This window comes from Mytilus edulis, chromosome 10, assembly GCF_963676685.1.
Source record: "Mytilus edulis chromosome 10, xbMytEdul2.2, whole genome shotgun sequence".
Lineage (NCBI taxonomy): Eukaryota > Metazoa > Mollusca > Bivalvia > Mytilida > Mytilidae > Mytilus > Mytilus edulis.
Window position 1 is genome coordinate 49727230 of NC_092353.1, and position 23946 is coordinate 49751175.

Below are 23946 nucleotides of genomic sequence, written 5' to 3' on the forward strand. Positions count from 1 at the left end.
ATGCAAAAGTAGCTGTGTATATGAGTAAGGCCACAATTAAAAATATTTTGGTTTGCCCAAACCCTACCCAAGGTTGAGACAGTGGGTAGGTAGGTAGGCAATTTTTTTTTTTTTTTAAGAAATTGAAGTATCGGATGTTCATTAGTCTTCATGCCTATCTGATTAAAATAAAACTTCTTCAAATTAAGACAATAAAAGAATTTGAGTAGGCAGCTTTTTTCTGGGTAGGTAGGGTTTGGGCAAACAAACCTATTCTTTTTTATGGCCTAAATGAGGCATATATAGCTGAGTTGTTTATTAGTTAGTTTTGTAGTATCATCTTTTTCCTTTTCCTGTTGCATATAAATGATCATGTAAATTAGGATATGCACAACTCAGATAAAAAAAAACTTTATTTTATGTGAAACTTTTTTGATTTCATCTTGAGGTTATAACTTTTTTTTTTCAAATACCAACAAAATGGCATTTTGAGAGTTTAAAAAAATGCTGTATAATGGGAGGTAACTCAAAATATTTAAGCAGCAAAAAAAGAAGTATGTTTTATTTTTATTTTCTGAAAGCATATATATGAAAGCATAATGATGTCCCACTTCCACTTGAATTTACAGAAACATCCCCCCCCCCCCCCCCCCCCCGCCATTGTGTGTTATTGAGAAACATACAAATTATTATTGATGCCAATATAATTATATATTTTTCAAAACTCTATTCAATTATCTCCCTTTAAAAATAAATCTGTTTTGCAGGTTACATATCAGGATGATCTTACCCAGATGATAGCATATGTACTTTTGATATGATAATACCACTTTTTTTCATTTTTTTTTTGACACCTAGTTTGTAGAAAAATGTTTGTATGGCAACAGTGTGTTAATGTGATATTAATTCAGTATTAATATATACTTATCTAATTCTGTATGAAATTGTTTTTTTGTTAAATATTTGTGATAACTTTTCACAGTACATGTACTTGAAGTTAATCTAGGTTGCATTGCTCATAGAAACACATAGAAGCATAATGAAACATTTTGAATACCAGTGAGGTTGTATGCCGACTTGTATAGTATTACCGTTGTATAGTAATACCGTTGTATAGTAATACCGTTGTATAGTATTTTAGTTTCAATTTTTGTCCTTGTTATGTTTGTAAGCAGATGCTTATTAATAATTTGTTAATTTGTTCTTGTAATTGATGTCAATGTAGAATCAATAAAGAATAACTCACAATGGACTAGATGTGTGAAGGCAGAGGCAGATCCAAAAAATTTTGAAAAAAAGGGGGGTGGGACTAAAATCTTTAAAACCACTGAATGGAGCATGTGATAATCATTTTGGTTTTATGCTAAAAAATCTTATACCAGGTAAATCTTGGGAACTTTTAAGATATTTTTTTTTGTCAATGTGAGAAGATACAAGAAGATATGTGATATGAGACAACTCTCCATTCAAGTCACAATTTCTAAAAGTAAATCGTTATAGGTAAAAGTACAGTCTTCAACATGGAGCCTTGGCTTACACAAAACAACTAGCTATAAAGGACCCCAAAAATGACTAGTGTAAAACCATTCAAACAGGAAAACCAACAGTCTAATCTATTCAAAAAATGAGAAACAAGAAACAATTATTTTCCACATCAACAAACGACAACTACTGAACATCAGATTCCTGACTTAGGACAGGTGCAAACAAATGCAGTAAAAGTCAAAGCCAATCAAGGTGCACTCAGTGGGTTGAAATTTTATTTTCAAATATCACCCTTGCACACAACACAAATCGTGTGGCAATGTTTTAAAAAAAATTCTGAATCATATAGACGACTCAGTGCAAAAATGCCTTGATTTAAAACGCTTGTTGATTACAGCATCGGAAAGGTATGACAAAAAACCAACGCATGTTTACTACAGCATTGGAAAGATATCATCAAAAACCAACATAGAAAAAACAAATTTTGGACAAGAATGGCCATTAAAATTTCGAGTCGCGGCAATTTTACCGGGTTGGTAGGGAGAGGGGAAACAAACAATATTTTATTTTTGGCCCAAAGGAATGTAAATAAAAATCTAAAAAAAGGATAAGTTGATTTGGTAATGATCTTTTATCAAGGGAGAGGAGAAAGATATCAAAGGAATATTTAATATCATAAGTTAATAAACAAACCGACAATGCCATGGCAAGAAAAAAAGAAATAACTGAACATACAACATGCAACATAGAAAACCAAAACACTGAGCAACATGAACCTCACCATAAACCCTCAGTGATCTGCTCAGGAAAATAAATCATATCCAGGCCCGTAGCCAGGAATTTCCAAGGGGGTTGGACTCATGAACTCGACTTTAACAGTCACAATTTGAACTAAACGTTGACTTTAACAGTGCTTATTTGATTTCAAGGGGAGGGGGGGTTCATCCGAACACCCCTTGCTACAGGTATGATATCCTGCTTCATATAAGGCATTTGTTGTGTTGCTTATGTAATTACAACCTCAGGTGATATGTCTAATTTGGTAGGTCACATTTGAGGAGAAGAAAAGAGAACAAATTGATAAAACCTAATATATAGGGCAAGTTTACAAATGCAGGTATATAAGTAGATAAGACATGTACACAAATGTAGGACACTAAAACTGGCACATATAAGTGACAGTAAATAACAACAAAAACTACACAATGATCAAGCAATATAATGTATTGATATACCTAGTACCAGAAGATGCATCATATATAATGCTGAGTTCACACGTAATTCGAATTTAATTCTTATTATCTAATAGAATTAGTTTAATTCGCATTCGAAACGTTGTATGTTCTAACGTCAATTTTAATTCAAATTACAATGAGAGTCGAATTCGCTTACTGTCCAAACGACGATTACTTTTAGTTTGTATTAACAAAAGCGTCTTTCTAATGCGAATTGGATAATCCAAATTAGCCAATTCGAATCAATTCGAATTAGAAAAGAAGTGTGTGAACCCGATTAGCAAATTCGATTCACATTCGATTTGAATTCAATTTTATTTAAATGTTTGTGTGAACGAGGCATAATATTGATAGATAATTTGATTTGTTGACATACTGGTTCCCAGATTTATTCTCTATGTTTCATATCATAGAGACATAACTTGGGACTGTTACCACTATAAAGACATACTATTGCGGTGAAAAATGAATTCTGAAGTAGGTAAAAAGTAAAGAGGGGGGCGGGGCAATAGGGGGATGCTGATAACAGTTAACAAAGTGGGTTGAAAACCGTTAACAGCTTAAATTGATCTCAGATAACAGTTAACAACACCTTGAAAAGGACCATAACAGGTTAACACAAAAAGGTATATTGCACCCCCCCCCCTTTCAGTAAAGGTAGGGATAGTACATAATTTTAGTATAAGTTTAAACTCTAACAAGTTCAGAGCATATAAATGTTGGAAAATGCCGCACAGCGCTATGTTTTGACCTTTGAATAGAATGGTAGTGCATATTAATTTTCCGTTCTAGGATATAACTTTTCACGAAACTTCATAGTAAAAGTGTCACACTTTTAGCCACAAAAGGAGTTCTTTTAAGGGAAATTACATTGTCTATATTTACAGAAATTCAACCTATAGAGCTTGAAAATATATATCCAACTGACATGATACATGTATAAAACTGTATCCTGCAATCAACTAACTATTGTACAAATGACAGGTACACTAATAAATTTTTTCATTATTTGTACTTGTGCAAATAAAGTCTCCTGTTACCCCGCTTCTATGTTGAGCAAGCCCTAATGAGAATATTTCTTTTTGTGTGTAATCAGTTCATTTTGGGGGCCTCTTTGTTCTTTGTTTCTTTTTAAACTAAAAAATAAAAGACACAGATTTGGATTTTAGCAACTAAATTTTCAAGTTTCCCATGTAAATTGCAGGATAATAACAATTTATGTACATTGTCTGAATATATAAAATTTATTTGCACTTGTTATGAAACAGGAGAAAAGTTTGGTAAACCTTGATTTTTGTCCTGTTTCTAAAGCTCATACAAATAAATTAATTTTTTTTCCGACAATGTACGTATATTGTATATATAAATGTGGAAAGATTTGAAAAAATTGGAATGAAATTGGTCAAATTAGGCTTCATAATTCCACCAGTAGAATTAGGTTCATATGAACTTAACAGAAAGTATAGAGTCAGCTTTGATAATCATGCCTGCAGTTTGTTGAAAAGTTGATATGATATGCAGTTAAGAATTAATCATATACCTTGCGTTGGGTATATATTTCGATAGATTTCAAACTCTATGATTATTTGAGGGACTTTTCCATAACTTGGTGTTTGTCTATCATGACTTCATCATAAGCTTGGGAAATTATAATTACTAAGAATGGTTTTATTAATCTTAAAATAAATGTTATACATGTACTATGAAATCAAATATGGCAACCATGTCCATAATTGCTTATATGATTAGTTAAAATATGAAGATGTATTTTGACAGTTTTCTGTCAAAATTATAGCTAAATAGTTATACCACTTTAATCTGTGTTACTAATAATCTTACAATATAATTATCAAAATAGTTGATACAAACATTAGTACTGGTAGTTATTTTTAAGAGTTATGTCCCTTAACCATAGGTCAACCTCTTTAATGAAATGTAATGAATTCACAAAAATAATTAGAATCACTACCAAAAACATTTTACATCACAGACCAAAAATGATTGTTTTCCAAATGTCATTACATTTACCAGTAAAAAATTGATGTCTTCACTCTTGTCGGCTGATGCAATTTTTTGTACATTTTTTGTTACTCAAAATTGGTGTATTTGAAATAATAAGTAGTGGGAACTTGGGAAAATCCAGTGAAATATAATTTACTGTGCAACTACATACTATGAAAATGCACTTCTGATGTGACTTGAATAAACATCCTAGCTATAACCTTTAAAGGCAAGGAAAAAATCATTATGGAAACTAGTGGACCAAATATTTACGAAAAAAAACAATTCTTGGCATTTGGGATTGCAACAAACACAATAAAGCTGAATTAATCTTCCAGTTTTTTGTCCCCTTCCATCAAAGTTGAAGCGGACTTCAGGTTTGCACTTTGTCTGTCTGTCTGTCAGTCCGGCAAATCAGATTTACAAACTTTTTTCTTTGTGCTTGATGACAATTCGTTTTGATAATAATAGTTTATAGTGTGACATCATGACATGATACAGATCAATTTTGAATTTTGTTCTGAAATGAAAATTTTGCCCAGAGTTATGGTCCTTGTACTTGAAAAATTTGATTCAAATAATCAGTTTCCACACTTTCTCGTCATGCTTGAAGATTTTGACTTTATATTTGTTTTATATACTTTTATAGTTTACACCAGGATAAGTTATAGATCAAATATATCATTTTGTTCCAGTATAATGAAATTTTAACAGGTAGGGGACTGAATTGCCATGCAATTATAACTCTAAGAATGCTGGTTCAGTTTACATTTGATTTTCTCATTTCAGGTCATTTAGCAATTGTGAAGAAAAGAGCAAGTAATAGACACTTAAATGAAGGTGACGACACCTGTATACTTGATGAAATTAACTCAGAGGTTAATGAATATTCAGATATTCCTGAGGGCACAGTAAGTTACTAATGAATATTCATATATTCCAGAGTGCACAGTAAGTTACTAATGAATATTCAGATATTTCAAAGGGCACATACAGCAAAGTATAAATAAATATTCATTTTATGCACACAAAAAATTTAAGCACAGGTTGTCAGTTCTATTTCAATCTCATAAAAAATGTTGAAAAAGGGCTGGATGCAGATCCTTGGCTAGCTATTAATTTTCTACTCATAGTAATTAGGAATAAAAAGTATTATGAGTGTTATCAAATTACATCAGTGGATTTTTATTCAGAAATAGTTTTGCAATGTTTTAATTATTGCAAATATTGCTACTAAATAGCATTGGCAAAACCAAACTTGCAAAAAAGCATATGCATATTAAATATATGTTGTAATAATATTGTCTACAGTAAGTACTATAAGCTAGCAAATTTCAAAACAAAACTGAGTGCTCTGCTAGTAGTTGAGTGCTCTGCTTGTTTTTGGCTCTCAGCATATAATCTGAACACTCAACTTTTTATTGAGAAACAGGGCACCTCGTCTAATCTTTCTCAACTTACAAGCTAAAAATGTTTAATTGTTGGATTAATCTCATAATTTTTATTTTTTCATTGATATTTTAGGTAATTGGCATTATAACTTTAGAAGATGTAATTGAAGAGCTCATCCAAGAGGAGATAATAGATGAAACTGATATTTATGTTGACATTCATAAAAGAATACAAGTAGCAAGGGCACAGAGAGCAAGAAGAACAAATAATTATGTAAGAAATTATCACTTCTAGTAAAGTTTACTAGAGAAATACACTGAATACAAAAAGAAATGCAAAAATGCACAAAAAACATGTAGAATTAGAAAAATCAGAAATGTACATGACATCATAAACCTATGTCATTGACGTTTTCTTGGAAAAACCATATTTAAGTACACTGACACTGTTCCAAATCTTATATTAACCTCTCAAAGACAGATAAATCCAACATTTGGCATCATAATGCTGTGCCTACTGGTAGACAAAAGTCACACCCATTTCCACTTCATCATTCTTGACCTATGGCAACAGTTCTCTTCTGTCTGGAGGTGTAAAAATAGTTGTGTCTAGTGCCGTTTACATATTAGTTGAAGCAGGAACTGAAAATATATGTTGACATTTCAACTTTTGCCAAAGAAATAATTAGTTGATTTAGAATTTAAAAATTGTCACTAAATATGGTCATATGTTTTAGCGGTAAAACCTTGTTGTGCAATCAGCAAGTGGCAATTGTTTATATAAATTTTCTACATTTATAAGTGATCATCTTAAAAGGCACTTTTTGATTGGATACAGCCAGTAACAACTAAGACCATTAGAATCATTACCTCCTGGAAATAAAATTTTATCTTAGCTAAGGGTGGAGAGAATGTGACTCAATCCTAAGCCTTGGCTAGGGAAGTTGGGTATGCATTTGTTTATGGCTCCTTAATTTTTTTTCTCAGGTTGAAAGTCAGATCTCAATCAGAAGTGATAGTAGTCAGATTCACAATGATGATTTTTCTTTAGTTGATGTAAGTGCCCTTTGTCCTAATTATTGTATGCTGCTTACAACTATTGAGTAGATTCAATTGTACTACGAAATTCTTAAAGCATGTACATGTATTTCGGTTTGTTTTGCTGTATAACTCCATTATTAAATGTGTTTCACCCTTTTCCTTATTAACTAGTCTAGTCAGTACTTATAGTCAGTGACACTCTGTCTGTATTTATGTCAGTCACTATTTCTAACTTTTGTTAAATAAATCACAAATTTTAAAAGCACATTTTAATGCTAGTTTGTAACAAAAATTGATATAAAGGTACAATATGTTATTCCTAATTGATTCTCTATGAATAAAATGGAGAAAAATTATATTTTGTTAAAAACTAATTTGCAATTTTGAAGACAAAAAAACATCATGTCATTGAAAATTGATGAATTGGTATAACTTGCTTTATAACTTATTAACACCAACAGATTATCTACAGACTGCATAGCTTATAAATATTTATTTCAGAATGACACATCATAATAGTGCATTGTACAATGTTTATCTAAAATTATATCTCCTCACAGCATTTATAACAGATTAATATTTTCGGGACGACATCAAAAGTTCAATGTAGGATAAAAAAACTTAATTCATATAGTTTTTACACTGACCCCCCTACCCACCCACCCCCCCCCCCCCCCCCACTCCCCCCTTCTTAACTTAATTTGGGAAAAAATGATTGACCAATAAGGATATATATAAAATCGATGTCAATTAAACAAAACTTGGAGCAGTTTTGACCCCCCACCCCCAAACTATTTGAATGAAGTTTTTTATCCTTCATTGATTTTCTGATGTCGTCCCTTATTAACACCATCTTAAATGCCAGCTCTTGATTTAGGTCCTCAGTGTGCGGCAGTGTGGTCTTAAATAGTCAATCTACTGTATCATTAGTTTGTAAACTCTGAGGTTCTGAGTTCAAATCCTGCACATGGCAGGTGTGTTGGACTCCAATCTTGTTTAAAATTTTCAGTTTTCCTTTTTTGAAGGTTGGTGGTTAAATTCTACAAGCACTTATTCCAGCTTCCTCTACCAATTAAGACCACAACAAAAAAGAGTACTGAAAGTGGCATTAAACTCCAATCAACCAATCATTCATTTATTCAACAAGCTAATGGATAAGTTCAAGCTTTTCTTCACATCATAAGGCTTTAAAGAATATAATTTTATTTGAATTTTTTTATTTTCATTATTTTCATCAGCTTCCTGGAAAGTGTTTTAAAGAATCAACTTTTGCAGGGTTCATACAAATTGGTTTTGATTTAAAACATAGATATTTGAAGAAAAGTTTTATAAAGCCTATATATCTATTAATTTCCTGTTTTCTTTTTCAGTTGATGAGAAGTAAGTCTCAGCCAGTAATGGAAGAAGACAGTCATAAAGAGGTCAAAGTAGAACGTCATTTATCTAGGTCATTGGATAATCAAATAGATGAAACGACAGATGAAAATGCTGCACTTTTACCAAATGTGTCATTTGCCTGATATTTACACATAACATATGTATTGATTAAGTATTATTCTGCCATTTTGTCATTATTCTGTACAAATATTCTTATGCCATATTATACCCCAGCTTTAGGGGCCATGTCTGATGTTGTCATATATAAAGAACACAACTTTCTGCAAATCTTTGAAAAGGAAGGATAAAAATCATAAGAGAATCAGATTCCACCACTAATAACTCTTGTATTACAATATTTCTCTACTCTCAACAATTCAATTAACCTTATTAAAAAAGCTCAGCAAGTCTTGTGCTTCAAATATTAGAATCTAACTGTCTCAAGTGAAGAAATATTGTAATACACATGTTGCAATGATGGAATCTAAATATCTTGTGCATTACCTTGAATATGTTTAGTGTTCATTTATTTTGTATTTATTAGTCTTTGTACTTGTAGTATATGTACCAGGGAGATACATGATATTTTCACAGATATTTCTCATAAAGAATTGTTCCAATATAAGAGGGGTATAATATTTCTATTTTAGACAGCATGGACTGCCATTAAAATATTTATGCATATTTTTTAAATACTTAATGTACATTGATTGAGAAGACATAATAGGTTATTTAACATTGTATTAGATTCCTACAAACTATAAGAATGCATAATTTTTCTATTGCAAAACATTTTTTAAATTTTGCTTTCTATTTACAATTAAATTACAGTCGACTCTCGTTATCTCGAAGTCAGCCGGACCAGAGAAATATTTCGAGATACACGTAGTTCGACTCAAACGAAAACCGGAAGTTTGACAGAACAAGGGACACAACTCTTGCTTAGCTTGGTAAAGCTAAAATAAATCCGGGTGAATATGGGAAGGGGATCGGTATTCTGATATCAGATCGATGTACTTGTAGGTCAAGGTCTTTCATTAACATAATAACATTATTTTTACCTAATATTCAATTGTTTCAGTTATAACCTTTTCCCATGGCTTTTATCCGAGAGAATAATTTCCAATCGATAGTTCCGTTATTCAGGTCAGTTATAGTTGACAAAATTGTTTATTCTCGGATACAAGAAACTTTAGAAAATTTAGATTCCTCTTCATTTTGTTTTATCTCACTCTTTCTTTTCAAAAGAAAATACAACAAGATTAAAGACGCCGATTGAGTAGTTTTTAGTTGATCATCAACGGAAGTCATAATCCTTACTTTATACACACCCAAGCTCATTAGTGTAAATTACTATTAATTGTTTTGTAAACATTTTAAATACTTTTTCAAGAACATTAACAATGCATCACTAATTATTTATAAAAAATCTTAGGTAAACACTCATGGAAATAGCATGTCATAAATCAATACAGTGGTCAGTGACTGGAAATTTAATTACACGTGTATTGTCAGATTAACTCTTCCATCCATTTAAATGCCGGAGGTCATGTTTTGACATATGTGTATTAGTTCGAGATAAATAATGAATTTTTAATGCTTTTGTTAACCTTGGGATCGTAAATTTAGTTCGACTCAACCGAAATTTCGACTCATCCAATTTCAAGTCATCAGGAGTCAAATTACATACATTTATATGGAACAAAGTTCGGGACCACGTGCAAACTTCGACTCATCCGAAATTTCGAGTCAACCGAGTTCGAGACAACGAGAGTTAACTGTAAATACATAGTTTCTGCACTTAAGTGATAATATATTTATGGAAATTTTGTTATGCATAAAAATGTATTTCCTAATATTTTTCATTTGAAAGGAATTATTGAATTATCTCTAGCTAACTTGTTATTCCAGTCAACTACTGTATGCCACATGATTTATTGTTGATAGCATATGCAATGGCTTATGGTGCAGTTGTTTATTGCTTTATATATTCAGATATATGTACACATAAAGATGTCAATGTTTCATGTGAGATAATGAAACACCTTGTGCAATATATTTTCCTCTTTTTTCTATGTGGTCCATTTTTCACAAATCATGCAGTTTTCCGATTTACATTTCCCCTATTACCATTAATAAATATAAAAATAAGAACAAAATGATGTAGAAGATAAAACAACTATAGGTTGATGTACAGCCTTCAACGATTAACAAAACCCATACTGCCCTGTAAACTATGGAAAAAAGGCCATGACATAACAAAACACATTAATCTACAGGATTAAAGTCGAGACCAATTTCTTTTTTATCTCTTGATGTTTTATATGCTCCAGTTGTTTTGGACCACTCACCGTCTTTATGTGTGTAAAGTAAGCATTTTTTTACACCCGTATTTGGATGAGGGTGTGTGTATTATACACAAATATAGACGGTTTTGGAATTTATCAAAGGAGTAGGTCCAGTCAGACCCCTTTTTGGCACCAAAAAATAGCAGTTTTATAACGATCCACCTTAGCCGTCCTGCGTTGTAGTTACAACCGTCAGCCTCATGTCTACCGACCAGTTCCATTCTACCACCAACCTCACTGAAGAAACAGCCCATACCTCGAAGAAAAGAAAAACCCGCGACGAAGATATGGAAGATAATACAACCGCACCCGCAACCGCACCCGCTCCTACTACGATAACCATCCAAGAGAAAAACTTAGCCCACTTTAGAACCTTACGGAAATTGAACATTAAATTCATCCGCAGCATATCTAAGTACACAAAGTCAAAGTAATTCGGAATACCAGGCATTTTACTTAAAGAAAAAGGGAAGGAACCAGAACCAGGATGAACCACATAAACCACAAACCTAATTTACAAAGAAAAGCCTGATCCACGGACATTTTATTATCAAAGTTAATTTTTATGAACATATCTACCAAGATTTACAATTCCCAAAATTGCGGCAATCATACACTTCACCCTTTACTACCTCAATGGAAGCAGTACCTCCCTCGGAGCGAAGCCAGTTGAATTGGTACGGGATGGCCAATGGGGTGTTGTCCTATTTGGAAATGAACTGACATTTTATAAACCACTATGAGGACCTCTACACAGACGTGCAAGAATAGCAGCTAACCACATCGTTAATAACTTTATTGACTAACTTTCACTTTTAACTATACTAGATTCTTATTTTAATTTCACTTTCACTTTCTATTTATATATGAACATCAATCACAGTGACTACGGAACATACCAGTCAAGATAAACATTTGTTTTTATTTCTATTTTTAACTTTTATTCTTGCTACATTATGAACACCATTTTACATTTTCACTTTCATTTTTATTCTTTTACGTCATAATTAATACAACCGCATTATATACACTTTATGAACATGTAAACTCTGTAATATTGTCCTGATGATGCCGCATTAGCGGCGAAACATGTCGACTCAATAAAACTATCACCTTGCGGTAACCCAGATGTTGTTGTCTCTACATATTATATTAAAATTGTTAAAATGTTAACTTTTAATTCACTTTTAGTTATTTATTAAATATGGGCTGTATTTGACAATACAATGCACATATATAGGGTACTAGCATCATTAAGTTGTGCCAAATTACTGAAATCTTCACAATTTTAGCATTTTAGTGAAATTTTAGACGGTTTCCATCTTAAATGAAAGTGGCCGCAATTGTGTTCATTCTTAATATTGAAATGTAAGTTGTATTTGATGATAATACATAACATATATAAAGGTTGAGGATGAACACGGATGCGGCCACTTTCATTTTTGACAAAAACCAAACAACTGAAAAGCGACATTTTTGGCATATTTGATAGATTTTTCAAATTAAAGCTTTCATCGGAGCGTTTTTAATGAGTAAATCAGTTAAAATCTTTCACATTTACTAATTGAATCAACTGAAATAGACACTTAAGTGTTTAAAAAGTGTCCAAAATCTTTCGTCAGATGAATCTGAAATTTGAGGGCCAAAAACGGCCCTTACCTGACTTACTCCTTTAAAAAAAAATCTTCATTATTGTGTATGTTTCATAGTGTATTATATATTTCTGATACCTAAACATTTTAAAATCCTTGTATACAGATTTGCATATCGATTTGTAGTTCCAGCTCAATGAGGAAACAGAAGTGGCGTTTTAGAAATACTGCTTTAGAGATTAATTTACTTAGTTAAATGTGAATAGAGGGACTTTTATAGATGTTTTTTTCTATATATGTTATTTGTTGTTAATATTCTTTTCACATAATATATTCTTATGTATGTTTGTTACTCTGAATTAGTTTTTACAAAATGTCCAATTTAGAGAATGAATTATTGATATACTTGTATTGTACTTGTATATTTTTTATAATAAACCTTGTTAAATTTGATTTCCTAAATTAGTTTATTTAACAAAAAAAACAGGTCTCAAGAAGTTATTAGTCAAAACTGAGGCATGCTGACTTCATAAATTTAGTCAGATTAGGGAACCAATAAAGGTAGGTCAATGATACTTGGCATATCTGATTTCCATAGGGCATGTTTTGCACAGGCCATTCTGTTATGGTCTGTTGGCTCTGAATTTTCTAAATAAACTCATCATAGATACCACGATGTTCATTTTGTATTGACGCCAGACACTGTTTCGTCTACAAAAGACTTATCAGTGACACTAAAATCAAAAAAACTTAAAGGCCAAATAAAGTATGAAGTTGAAGCATTGAGGACCAAAATGAAGTTTACTAATTTTAAGCTTGTGTTTATGACAGTTTAAGTGCAATAACTTATAATCAATGGTATTTGGTTTGTGATTGTTTTGGCATTTGCATTTCTTATTTCAATTGAAATCAGTCGTGATTCTTCAAAAGGAGACTACTGTATGTATTTCACATAGGGTCCTATGTTAAACTAAGTTCCCTACTGGCAGCCGACTTGGATGATTGATTGGATACAAAGTAACAACACTTGATCAGCACCTTGTAAGGAACATTCTTGCCATGTTTTATTTCATTCCAAATAGTTGTTCTCTAAAAGAAGACATTTGTATGTATTTCCCATAGCAACCTAATTTATACTAAAGTCCCTCTCTGGCGGCCATCTTTGATGATGGATTGGCTTCAAAGTAACAGCTTAGGTCAGCACCTTATAAGGAATATTCATGCAAAGTTTGGTTTCAATCCATTCAGTGGTTTTCAGAGGAAGTTCAAAATGAAAAAGTTAACAATGACATACAAGGGATACAAAGTGATAAGAAAAGCTCACTTGAAAAGGCTAAGTGAGCTATGAAAAAAAAAGGTACATTCCAACAACAATGTTGCTGAAAATTTACATCAGTTCTGCCATTTTAAAGATCTTCGAATGGATGCATGAAGTAAGGTGCTTGTCTTCAAAGTATGCAAGTTTTGAAAGCTTAAAGGTTCTAGGTTGAAAATTTTGAAAGAGTTATTTACATTGAGGTACCCTTGTTTCGCTCCAAACAGCCAAATTCACAATTAACCATACTATAAGTGGATTAACACTTTGATCAAAACAAGAGGGTAGATCAAGTTACCATGTTGAATTTCAAGGTTAGGCAAAGATGTTGTTCAACAACTTAAAATTTTAAGCTGTTGTTTTAATCAATATAACAAGAATGTGTCCAACTATCATTCTCTATGTTCAGTGGACCATGAAATTGAGGTCAAAGGTCTAATTTGACATTAAAATTAGAAAGATCATATCATAGGGAACATGTGTATTAAGTTTCAAGATGATTGGACTTCCAACGTCATTAAAAACTTGTCCAAAAACTGAAGCTGAACAGACAGACGGACGAACAAACGTAAACCGAAAAACAAAATGCCCCAAGGTGGGACATACAAATAAGGATATGTAGTATCATTGCCAAAAGAGTAAAGGTAGGTCACCTTGTGAAATGAAAACATGGTTGACAAAAGGTAGCGTCTACAGTTTTATTGGCTTTTATCTATACTCCCTTTTTTCAGTACAATATGAAAGATTCAAATTCATAGTATTTACATAAAATATTTTTCATATACTGTATATTCAGAAATTATTGTGAGCACTTACCGTATAATTGCGATTTTTCAGGAATGGACAATCAAAAATGTGAGTTTCATTATTTTGATTTCCAAAAAAAATCTGCAAACAGGTCAATGTTTCAGTTATCAGAATGCAAGTTCTCATTATTGAGAAACTCACCCAGTTGCATTATTCTAATAAATAATAAAAATAAAATGCTTTGCTGAGCACAGCCTGATACGACTGCAGAGGTTGAACTCTGAACAGTTCGGGCAAATTTGAAGACAATATTCAAGCTTGATACTGTGAATTTTGATTGTGATCAAATTTTTGACATAATACAGGTTTCTGACACAAAATGAATGTGGTCAAAGATCTTACAAATCTATTGAGCAATACTGTGCACTTGGAACTTTTCAAAAAAATTTGAAAAAAATATAAATTCCTTAAAAAAAAATTCCACCCCCTACCTTTGGGAATCCCCCTTGGAAACAAATACCCTAAGACTCAATCCAATTATTTCCTTTGTAGTATGGAACCTTTAAGTACAATTTCAGAGAGATCCATACAATTATAAACACAAGTTTTTGTTTGGAAACTAGACAAATGCTTGTTTTAGGTCCCTAATCCCTACATGTTTAGGGCAATTTACCCAAAACTCAATCCAAGCCTTCTCTTTGTGATATAGAACCTTGTGGTACAATGTCAGAGAGATCCAAACAATTACACACAAGTTTTTGTCCGGAAACTACAAACATTGTTGTTTTTGGCCCCTTTTGGGCCCTTAATTCCTCAACTGTTGGCCCAATAACCCCTAATAAGAACCCTAACCTTATACTTGTGGTATTAAACATTGTGGTACAATTTCTGAGCAATCGAAATACTTATACACACAGTATTATCCAAAAACTAGAAAAATGCTTGTTTTGGGCCCCTTATTCCTAAACAGATGGGACCATCATCCCCAAAATCAATCCCAACTTTTTTTTGGTAGTATTGAACTTTCTTAAAAAAAATCATAGAGATCCATTCCCTAAAATAAAGTTATTGTCCAGAAACCAATGTGTCTTCGGACAACGAAGATGACAAGGGGCATAATACTTCTGAACCACAAATGTTAACAAAAGAAAAATGTGGGGGTAATTGCTTTTCGCTTTACAATAAAGTCCTTCAAGATTGTCTACAAGAACCTACTATTTCTATCATTAAAATGAACTTTTGTAAGAAAATTTAACCAATGTGCTCCACAAAATTCTTTAATATTAGCTGTTCTTTGCCCTTACAAAAATTAGTAAGACCTAAGACTGGTGAGTGCTGTCCTCTGGCTTGATACCTAGGCTCATATGTCAGACATATTTATCAGTCTAGTTCAACCTCTACTCTTATCCTCTATCAAATAAATATAAAAAGAAAAACAACATCAATTTTGCTCATTTATTTATTTATTTATAAAAGCAACCATTTATGTGTAATCTACAAAAATAACTATTGCACTTTGCACCATTTTCTTCAACAGAAATATTATGTCAACAAAGGAATGTCTACTACATTGTATATTTTTTGTATACCATTTTTTTCTAAATGGAATATCTCTTTTTTCAAAGTTTACAATTACCAGCCTTCAATTTTCTAATAACTGGGTTGTAATATTTTTAAAATAAACTATTGATATATGAATATTTGGCACTGTGGATTGATTTATTTTTGTGGGTACCAATTTCCATGGATTAAGGGAAAATTATATTTTCATGGATATTTGATATTGAAATTTGGCCACAGACTGCATTATATAGAAAATTTATATTTCATTGAATATTTATGTTTGTAGTTCACCTAAACCAATGATATCCACTATTATTGCACCTAAGGTAAATTATCAAGTTGTGATTGGTTTAATATTGTCACGTGGACCCCCTATAGATCTGTCGGGTTAGTGAATTTCATGGGGGGTTCATGACAACACGTCTACTGTTAATGGTAACATCTTTTATTGATGATGTGTTGCATTTTTTCTACAAAATGTAGCAGAAAAAGTCCTGCATACAATAAATTTGTTATAAGGTGCAATACTGAACCACTACAGACCAAAGAGGGTGAATAATATTCATAGGAGATTCGACCTTTTGTCTCACACCCTATATGCATCCATAAGGGGTCAGTAGCTAACAATATAACTTATATTATCGCTATTTTGCGCATTTTTCTTTTGATTTATTTTTGTGATAATTTTCATATCATGCTTCTCGCTTGAGATGGAAAAATTATCGCTAGAAACTACGAAGGCCACGTGGCGTTGCTTACGAAATTGACATGAAATTGACAACGTCCTCATAGGTAAAATAGCGATAAACAGATTATCATTGGTCATCTCAACTCGATTGCTTTTCTCACTTTCGCTGTACCAGCTCAAGCGAGAAAAACAATCTCGTTGAGATGATCAACAATAATCTATAAGTATTGGCATCCCATAACTAATAATGAATTCACAGTATCTCTGTTTCAAAGTTTACAATTAAAAGCTTAATTTTATTGTTATATTCTTAAAATAAACTATAGATATGTAAATATAAGGTATTTGAATTAACAGAAAAAAAATATTATTGGTCTTTATGAGTTTTAAAAAAGGTATACAATAAATAATGATTAAATATCTAAACTTTAACAATTAAAAAACAAGCATTTACAATACATAGTTATTTGAAATATAAACCTACCATACAAGATTTTGCTTGCATCGGTTGATTCCACGGTACATGACAAGTTATGTACTGTAAACTAACTTATTTTCGAGGATACTTTATTTCAAAATAAAGTCCCTCCTAGCCCATTTCCTGGCGATTTAATTTTGCGATTTTCAAGTTTACTAGATGTAGTTAAATAATGAAAGATTCATGTTTCACATATTTGCGACGATTTATATGCGTTTTATTTTTCTACTCATGAAAGTTGCGGAAATAAATCAATCGCAAAAGTTGTAAATCAAAAGTCCTCAACTTTAACAGAATCACTTTCAACTCAGGATTTTGTACTACATGTGTATTAATTTTAGAATAAATTGTAACAATTTGAAAATAACTTAAAACATCTATGACAACTCATTTATGGCTACCATTGCTGTATTACAAAGTCTGTTCAACTATATCCATATACAAATTCTATAATATAACTACTTTCATATTCAGTGCAATTAATGGAAAAAATTCAACTGTTTTCTGATGATTTTGTGGCGTTAACTTAACATGAAACAATTATTTTTTCCCAAATTTCAAAGGTTATAAGCTTGGATTTACTTACTTTGTTTGCTCTTACTTGACTTCTTGCAAAGTATTTAAAAAAAACCATTTAAATTGCTTCTTAAAACCAATCTCAAATTAATCAAAAAGTAACAATAAAGGAACAAAAAATATTGTACATGTATAACTATTTTGATGTTTAAAACAAGCCACTGGGAATAGTATAATAATAAAATAAATACTAAAACTTAACTACATAGAAGAAAAAAATCTTGTGGATATTTTTGATCGAAAAAATCAATACTATTTCATTACAAAACTGATATGAAATAATATTGTATATCTTAATTCATAAGAGTTTTTCAATTGATAAAAGTACATTAAATCTCAATAAATGAAAATATAAATAGCAAGCACTAAAACAATTATGTGATTTCCCTTTGATAAAATCACAAACAATTCATTGGTGTTTAAACATAAAATCAGCATTTACAAAATATCACATAATATATTCATTATATTTACTAAATTTTAAAATATGCAATAAAAAACTTCAAAAAAACAAAAACATAATTTTCATTTTTCATAAATAAAAAAAATTAACATCAAAAACATAAAGCACAACATATCAATTTTGACAGAAAGGACACATTGAAATGTCTTGCCTTATCTAATGATTATGATTAAATTTATGCTGAGAGTCTTGAAGATAGAGGTTAAAGTATCACATAAACTTAACATTATCAATGTTCCATGAAAATGAGGTCACGGTCAGGTGTACCCTGCCAGATGGATATGCACTTCTAGCAATCATTCCATACATTAAATATGTTTAACCTATTGCTTATAGAATCTTAGAAGCAGACATAACTTTAACGTTCACCAATAATGAGTTCAAGGTCTGATGAACCTGCCAGAAAACACATACATCTTACAACCATTCCATACACCACTCCTGGTTCAAGTACTACTTATATTGTTTGAGAAACAGACATAACTACAAAAACTTAACACTGACCGATGGTCATGACAATGTTTTAAGCCAGCAACAGATTAGCATATCTATGTCTCACATTCTGGTGAGATACAAATTACATAAAGATTATAAGAAAACATGCTAAAAAGGGATATGCTTATGTAAAAATTACGTAAAAATTTATACATGAGTGCTTTTTTACATGAGTTTATAATGCCCCATATATGACCTATAGTACAAATAATATACAATGTTGTTTTTGTCCATCCCTTTAATTTTGTTAATAGATATAACAGAAATGAATATGATAGTATCTATTTCATAACCCTATAGACGTGAAAACTAAATTCATATCTTTCATATAAAAGCACCTTATTTCAAACAAAAACTTAACTTCTACACTAAAATAATAATAATCATTTAAGAATGTATTCAACTTTCAAAGTTTAAAAATATGAGAACTTAAAAATACATTAAAAACAAGAACAAAATATGACGAAAAAACTAAAGGAGTGTTTAACAATCTAGACTGCACATGCTGGCCCAAGACACTAGAAAACTTTGAATAGCACTTATTTTTTGTCATAATTTTAACTATTTTTTTTTTATAAAATATCCAATTATGAATTCAAAAACAATGTTTAAGTGGTTCCTAACACTATAGGGAGACAACTCTGTAAAATCAGCTAAACATTTTAATCACATTGTATTGTTAAGGAAATATTAAGCTCTTCAATGATCAAAATTAGTTTTTGTCAAAGTGCTATCTGTCCAACCATTTTTTTCCAAGAAAGTGATTGGTTCAAGTTTTCTGAAATTTTTACATTTTTTTCAAATTTTTATGAAAATTAAAAACGAACCAAATTATATTTAGTCAAGGTGTTAGATACCACCTTAAATGAACATTATATATAGCAAAATGATAGAACAGTGAATGATACTCAGTGATAAAAACATTATTTAAAAAAATAACTAAAATATTTTTAGAATACATTATAGTAATAAATTCTTGGGTACAAAGTGTATAATTGATATGGCTTAACAGACCCTGTAACTCAACTATGAAAGTTGAATCTACTCCAAGAACCATTTTGTATCACAAAGCTTGAAATTAAAAAAAAAACACCTGTAAAACAAATGTATAATGCCACAGTAAAATATTTACAAAATTATAAAATTACTGAAAAATTAAACATTGGGGAAAAAAAAAAAAGGATAATTTTTTGACACTGTGATTTGTTCATCTAAGATCTTTTACAAAGTTGAGATTTAAAATGTAAGTAACTTTAACCCTTTCCTCCATAATGACGCCTATGTAGAGCCTAAGTTGAAAAATTTGTATCAGACTTAATAAAATTTGTATCTAATATAAAAAGGATATTCATGAGAATATCTGACTTGAATTTTGTTGATGAAATATTCGTTTTCGCAATGCATTAATACTTTAAACCCGATGATTTTTTTTTATTGAAAAAATTCTATGCCAATCAAGTATGTAAAAAAAAATGTGCACGGAGGAAAGGGTTTTAATAGCACTTTTATATCACATTAAAAATAACATACTGTATACTACCAATGCTTAAAATAAATGAATAAGCAATATTTGTTTAAACGTAGAATAACAAACCCAGTTGTTTTCCGAATAAAATTCAACAATCAATAGCAAAATATCAGATGCAATTTTAAAACAAAGAAGATTTGGACCAGATTTTGATCAGTTTTTAAGTAGTAAGTCTGAATACCTTATCTTCTTTGCTACTTATAATTCTACTGAGGATTTTTGGTCAAAATATTGTTACAGTTTTGATTTTTTTCTTCGATTTTGTTTGTATTATATTTGGTACTCTACATGTAAAAATTTACCTAACTTCCATCTTAATTTCTAAAATTTTTGGACTATAAAAAAATATATGTATATATATCTGTTACTGTTTCTTGATCTTTGAAATGTAAAAAAAATATATATATGTATATATATGCAAATGAGGTGATAACCTTGATAATTTGAGATCTCAATCAGAGAATCATATTATAGATGATGGAAGTTTTTAAATGACCTTGACTTGCTATACAGCCCAGCATGGTCGGTATAATCTTATAGAATAACATTGTCGTCTGCTGTATAATATCATGTGACTGATGTCGTCTGCTATAGAATATCATGTGACTGATGGAATCTGTCTAAGTTTTAAATATCTGTGATTACTAATTTCCTGTAGTATTTCTGATTCTGAAGGCTCCTCTAGAGTACTCCTACAATTGTATAAAATTACAATTATTAATCTTCAAATCTACAGGTAGCATATTTATCACAAGTTTAAAAAGTCGTTTACTTAAAACATGTTTGTCGTTCTTTATCTATTAGTTATTTTATTCAAAGAAAAAATCCTATGCAAATCAATGTAAAAAAAATTCCATGGAGGAAAGGGTTAATTACCTGGTCAAGGGTAGATAAGTTCCTTACTAATCTGTCTTACTGAAGTACAAGCATTATCTCCCTTCTATAACTTGGTGAAGGGGAGATATCTAATTTGATTTTTAAGATGTTAAGGGTTGACAATTGAATATTGTTTCAACCAATGATTGATTGTGTTTACCTAAACATATCATGAACAGACATAAAATGATGTGAATCTTCAAAACTTGATGTTCTTCTCCCTCTGTCTGTATTCAGTTGACTTTTATCCCATTTCATTATAAAATTCTACAAATATAATAATGCAATACGTTTTAATATACAAAGATATGGTTTGATAAAAATAAATGGAGAATATTCTCTTCTAGCCCCCGTTGAGGTGGATACTAAGTATTACTCTTGTATTTACCTCAGCAGGGGATATAAAGAAGAGAAGTTTAATTCTTAATTTTGTAAACAGAGAAATTTTCTTTGGGGTTTTAATTTCCTTTATTCCCTTGCTACATATTATAAATGAAGTTAAAACCCCATTGAAATTTCAACAAAAAAACAAAAAAATATTACTTTAACATACTGGACACCAAAAAAATGAATCCCCTGGAATTTGAATAAATTCTTTTTTTGTAAACTTTAAAATATATAAATTATTCCACCTTAGCTTTTTTATTTCTTGCACTACAGTGTACTTTAATGATTTGTTGAAACTTGAAAGACTGAAAATTAGAAACTATAAAATTGATTCCTTTAACTAAAGTATATATACCTCTATAATAATGGCTGTAAACAGCTGTAGAACTATAACGACAGAAAATAACCACCATATGATGAAAAACAGATAGGACCATCTGTAAAAAAAATAATAACTATTTTGATAAAAAGCAGATAGGACCATCTGTAAAATATAATATTGGGAATAAAATCAAATTAAATAATCTTGCTCAATTAATGTCTGTATCATCAATACATTTATAATTTAAAAGTAATAGCCGAAATCAATTGAAATCTAAGAGCAAACATCAGAAATCAGTTTAAATATTAATGTTGTGATCTCAGCTGAGGCTATTCAAAGTTATCTTTAACACAAAGTTCGTCTTGGACATGCATGAAATATTTGCCACTGAACATTAAATATCCAAAAATCAATTAATATATAATACCAAGTAATTTATCATTTAGAAGAGTCAATTAAAAAGCAATGTAGATCTTATCAAACAATATATGCCTTGATCTTTTTTTTTTGAAGACATTATGGTAAACTTTCAGTTTATTTTGATCAAGTTGTCATGCTTAGTTGTTTGTTTAACGTGTACTCTTTTTTAATCATGTATATAACATTATTAGCTATTTCCTTAAAAAAGATATGTTGACCTTGGAAGTTGGATAAAGAAGGGATAGAATCATGAAGATAAAATAGAATATGCAATTACAGTGGATTCCATTGAGTGTGTAGCAAAAGGTAAATCTTTGGTTAGCTTGCTTGTTAGCTGAACCGTGAAGTCATTATTAGGTTAGGTGTACTACCCGCCTTTCGAAGTAGCATAATCCAACAGACAGATCGATAGGTTTTCTGTTGGACTAGTATATTCTTAAAGTAGGGTAATTTACATAACCTAACAATGACCTCACGGTTCAGCTAACAAGCAAGCTAACCAAATATATTACCTTTGGCTACACACTCAATGGAATCTGCTGTAATTATGTACTGTAAGTTCCTGTAATACCTAGTTGGTCGCGCCTTCCACAGCGTTTTTAAGAGCAAGACAAATAAACAGCTGCGCCATGAGCGCATGATACGCCCGACGTCTTGTGTGGAAGTTTTATGCAATAATCATAAATAGTTTCTGAGGAAGTTTTAAGCAATAACCATTTATTGTTTAGAGACACAGCGGGACATGTGAAACCCCCCCCCCCCCCCCCCCCCCACCCTGTTTTTTTTTTACAAATATCACTAAAATAAAATTTTGAATCAAATCAAAAAGTATACAGATCTTTAAATTAGTATAACAAAGAAGTGTGTACAGTTTCAAGCAATAATCATAAATTGTTTTTGAGATACGGCGCAACATGTAAAAAAAAAACCTCCCCTTTTTTACAAAATACTCAATAACTCAAAAATAAAATTTTGAGTCATCACCAAAAAGTATACAGATCTTTAGATTAATATAACAAAGAAGTGTGTAAAGTTTTAAGCAATAATCATAAATCGTTTTTGAGATACAGCACGACATGTAAAAAACCCCTCCCCCTTTTTTACAAAATACTCAATAACTCAAAAATGAAATTTTGAATCATCACCAAAAAGTATACAGATCTTTAGATTAATATAACAAAGAAGTGTGTAAAGTTCTAAGCAATAATCATAAATCGTTTTTGAGATACGGCGCGACATGTAAAAAAAAACCTCCCCCTTTTTTATAAAATACTCAAAAACTCAAAAATGAAATTCTGAATCATCACCAAAAAGTATACAGATATTAAGATTAATATAACTAAAAAGTGTGTAAAGTTTTAAGCAATAATCAAGACACGTTTTTGAGATACGGTGCGACATGTGAAAAAAAACACACCCCTGTTTTAGTTACAAAGTGCCGTAACTCAAAAAGTTTAAATCTTATTTTAACCAAAAAGTATACAGATCATTTGACCATCATAAGAAACAACTATATTAAGTTTCATGAAATTTGGATAAGTCGTTCTCAAGTTACGGTGCGACATGTTTACGCCGGACAGACGGACGGACGGACGGACTGACAGACAGACGGACGGACACCGGACATTTGTATACCATA

General features: G+C 31.0%; 2 protein-coding genes across 4 annotated transcripts in view; one reads left to right on the forward strand and one right to left on the reverse strand.

Moving 5' to 3' along the window:
* The window catches only part of LOC139491397 (uncharacterized), a 43819-nt gene extending 35028 nt beyond the window's left edge, over positions 1–8791 (forward strand). Inside the window, exons 7-10 of one of the 2 annotated variants that reach the window (XM_071279068.1) lie at positions 5490–5611; positions 6225–6365; positions 7079–7147; positions 8503–8791. In XM_071279068.1, the coding sequence (XP_071135169.1) occupies positions 5490–5611; positions 6225–6365; positions 7079–7147; positions 8503–8652 (482 nt within the window). In that variant the 3' untranslated portion in view covers positions 8653–8791. The remainder of the gene's footprint in view (positions 1–5489; positions 5612–6224; positions 6366–7078; positions 7148–8502) is intronic. The other variant, XM_071279069.1, reaches the window with a different exon arrangement.
* Positions 8792–19566: 10775 nt separating this feature from the next.
* The window catches only part of LOC139491399 (two pore channel protein 2-like), a 34463-nt gene continuing 30083 nt past the window's right edge, over positions 19567–23946 (reverse strand). Inside the window, exons 24-27 of one of the 2 annotated variants that reach the window (XR_011656535.1) lie at positions 21921–22002; positions 21339–21445; positions 20278–20994; positions 19567–20033 (exon numbers count right to left, since the gene is read on the reverse strand). Coding sequence is in view for 1 of the 2 variants with exons in the window: in XM_071279070.1 (XP_071135171.1) it covers positions 20901–20994; positions 21339–21445; positions 21921–22002 (283 nt within the window). In the remaining variant the exon portion in view is untranslated. Of the gene's footprint in view, positions 20995–21338; positions 21446–21920; positions 22003–23946 lie in introns of both variants that reach the window. The other variant, XM_071279070.1, reaches the window with a different exon arrangement.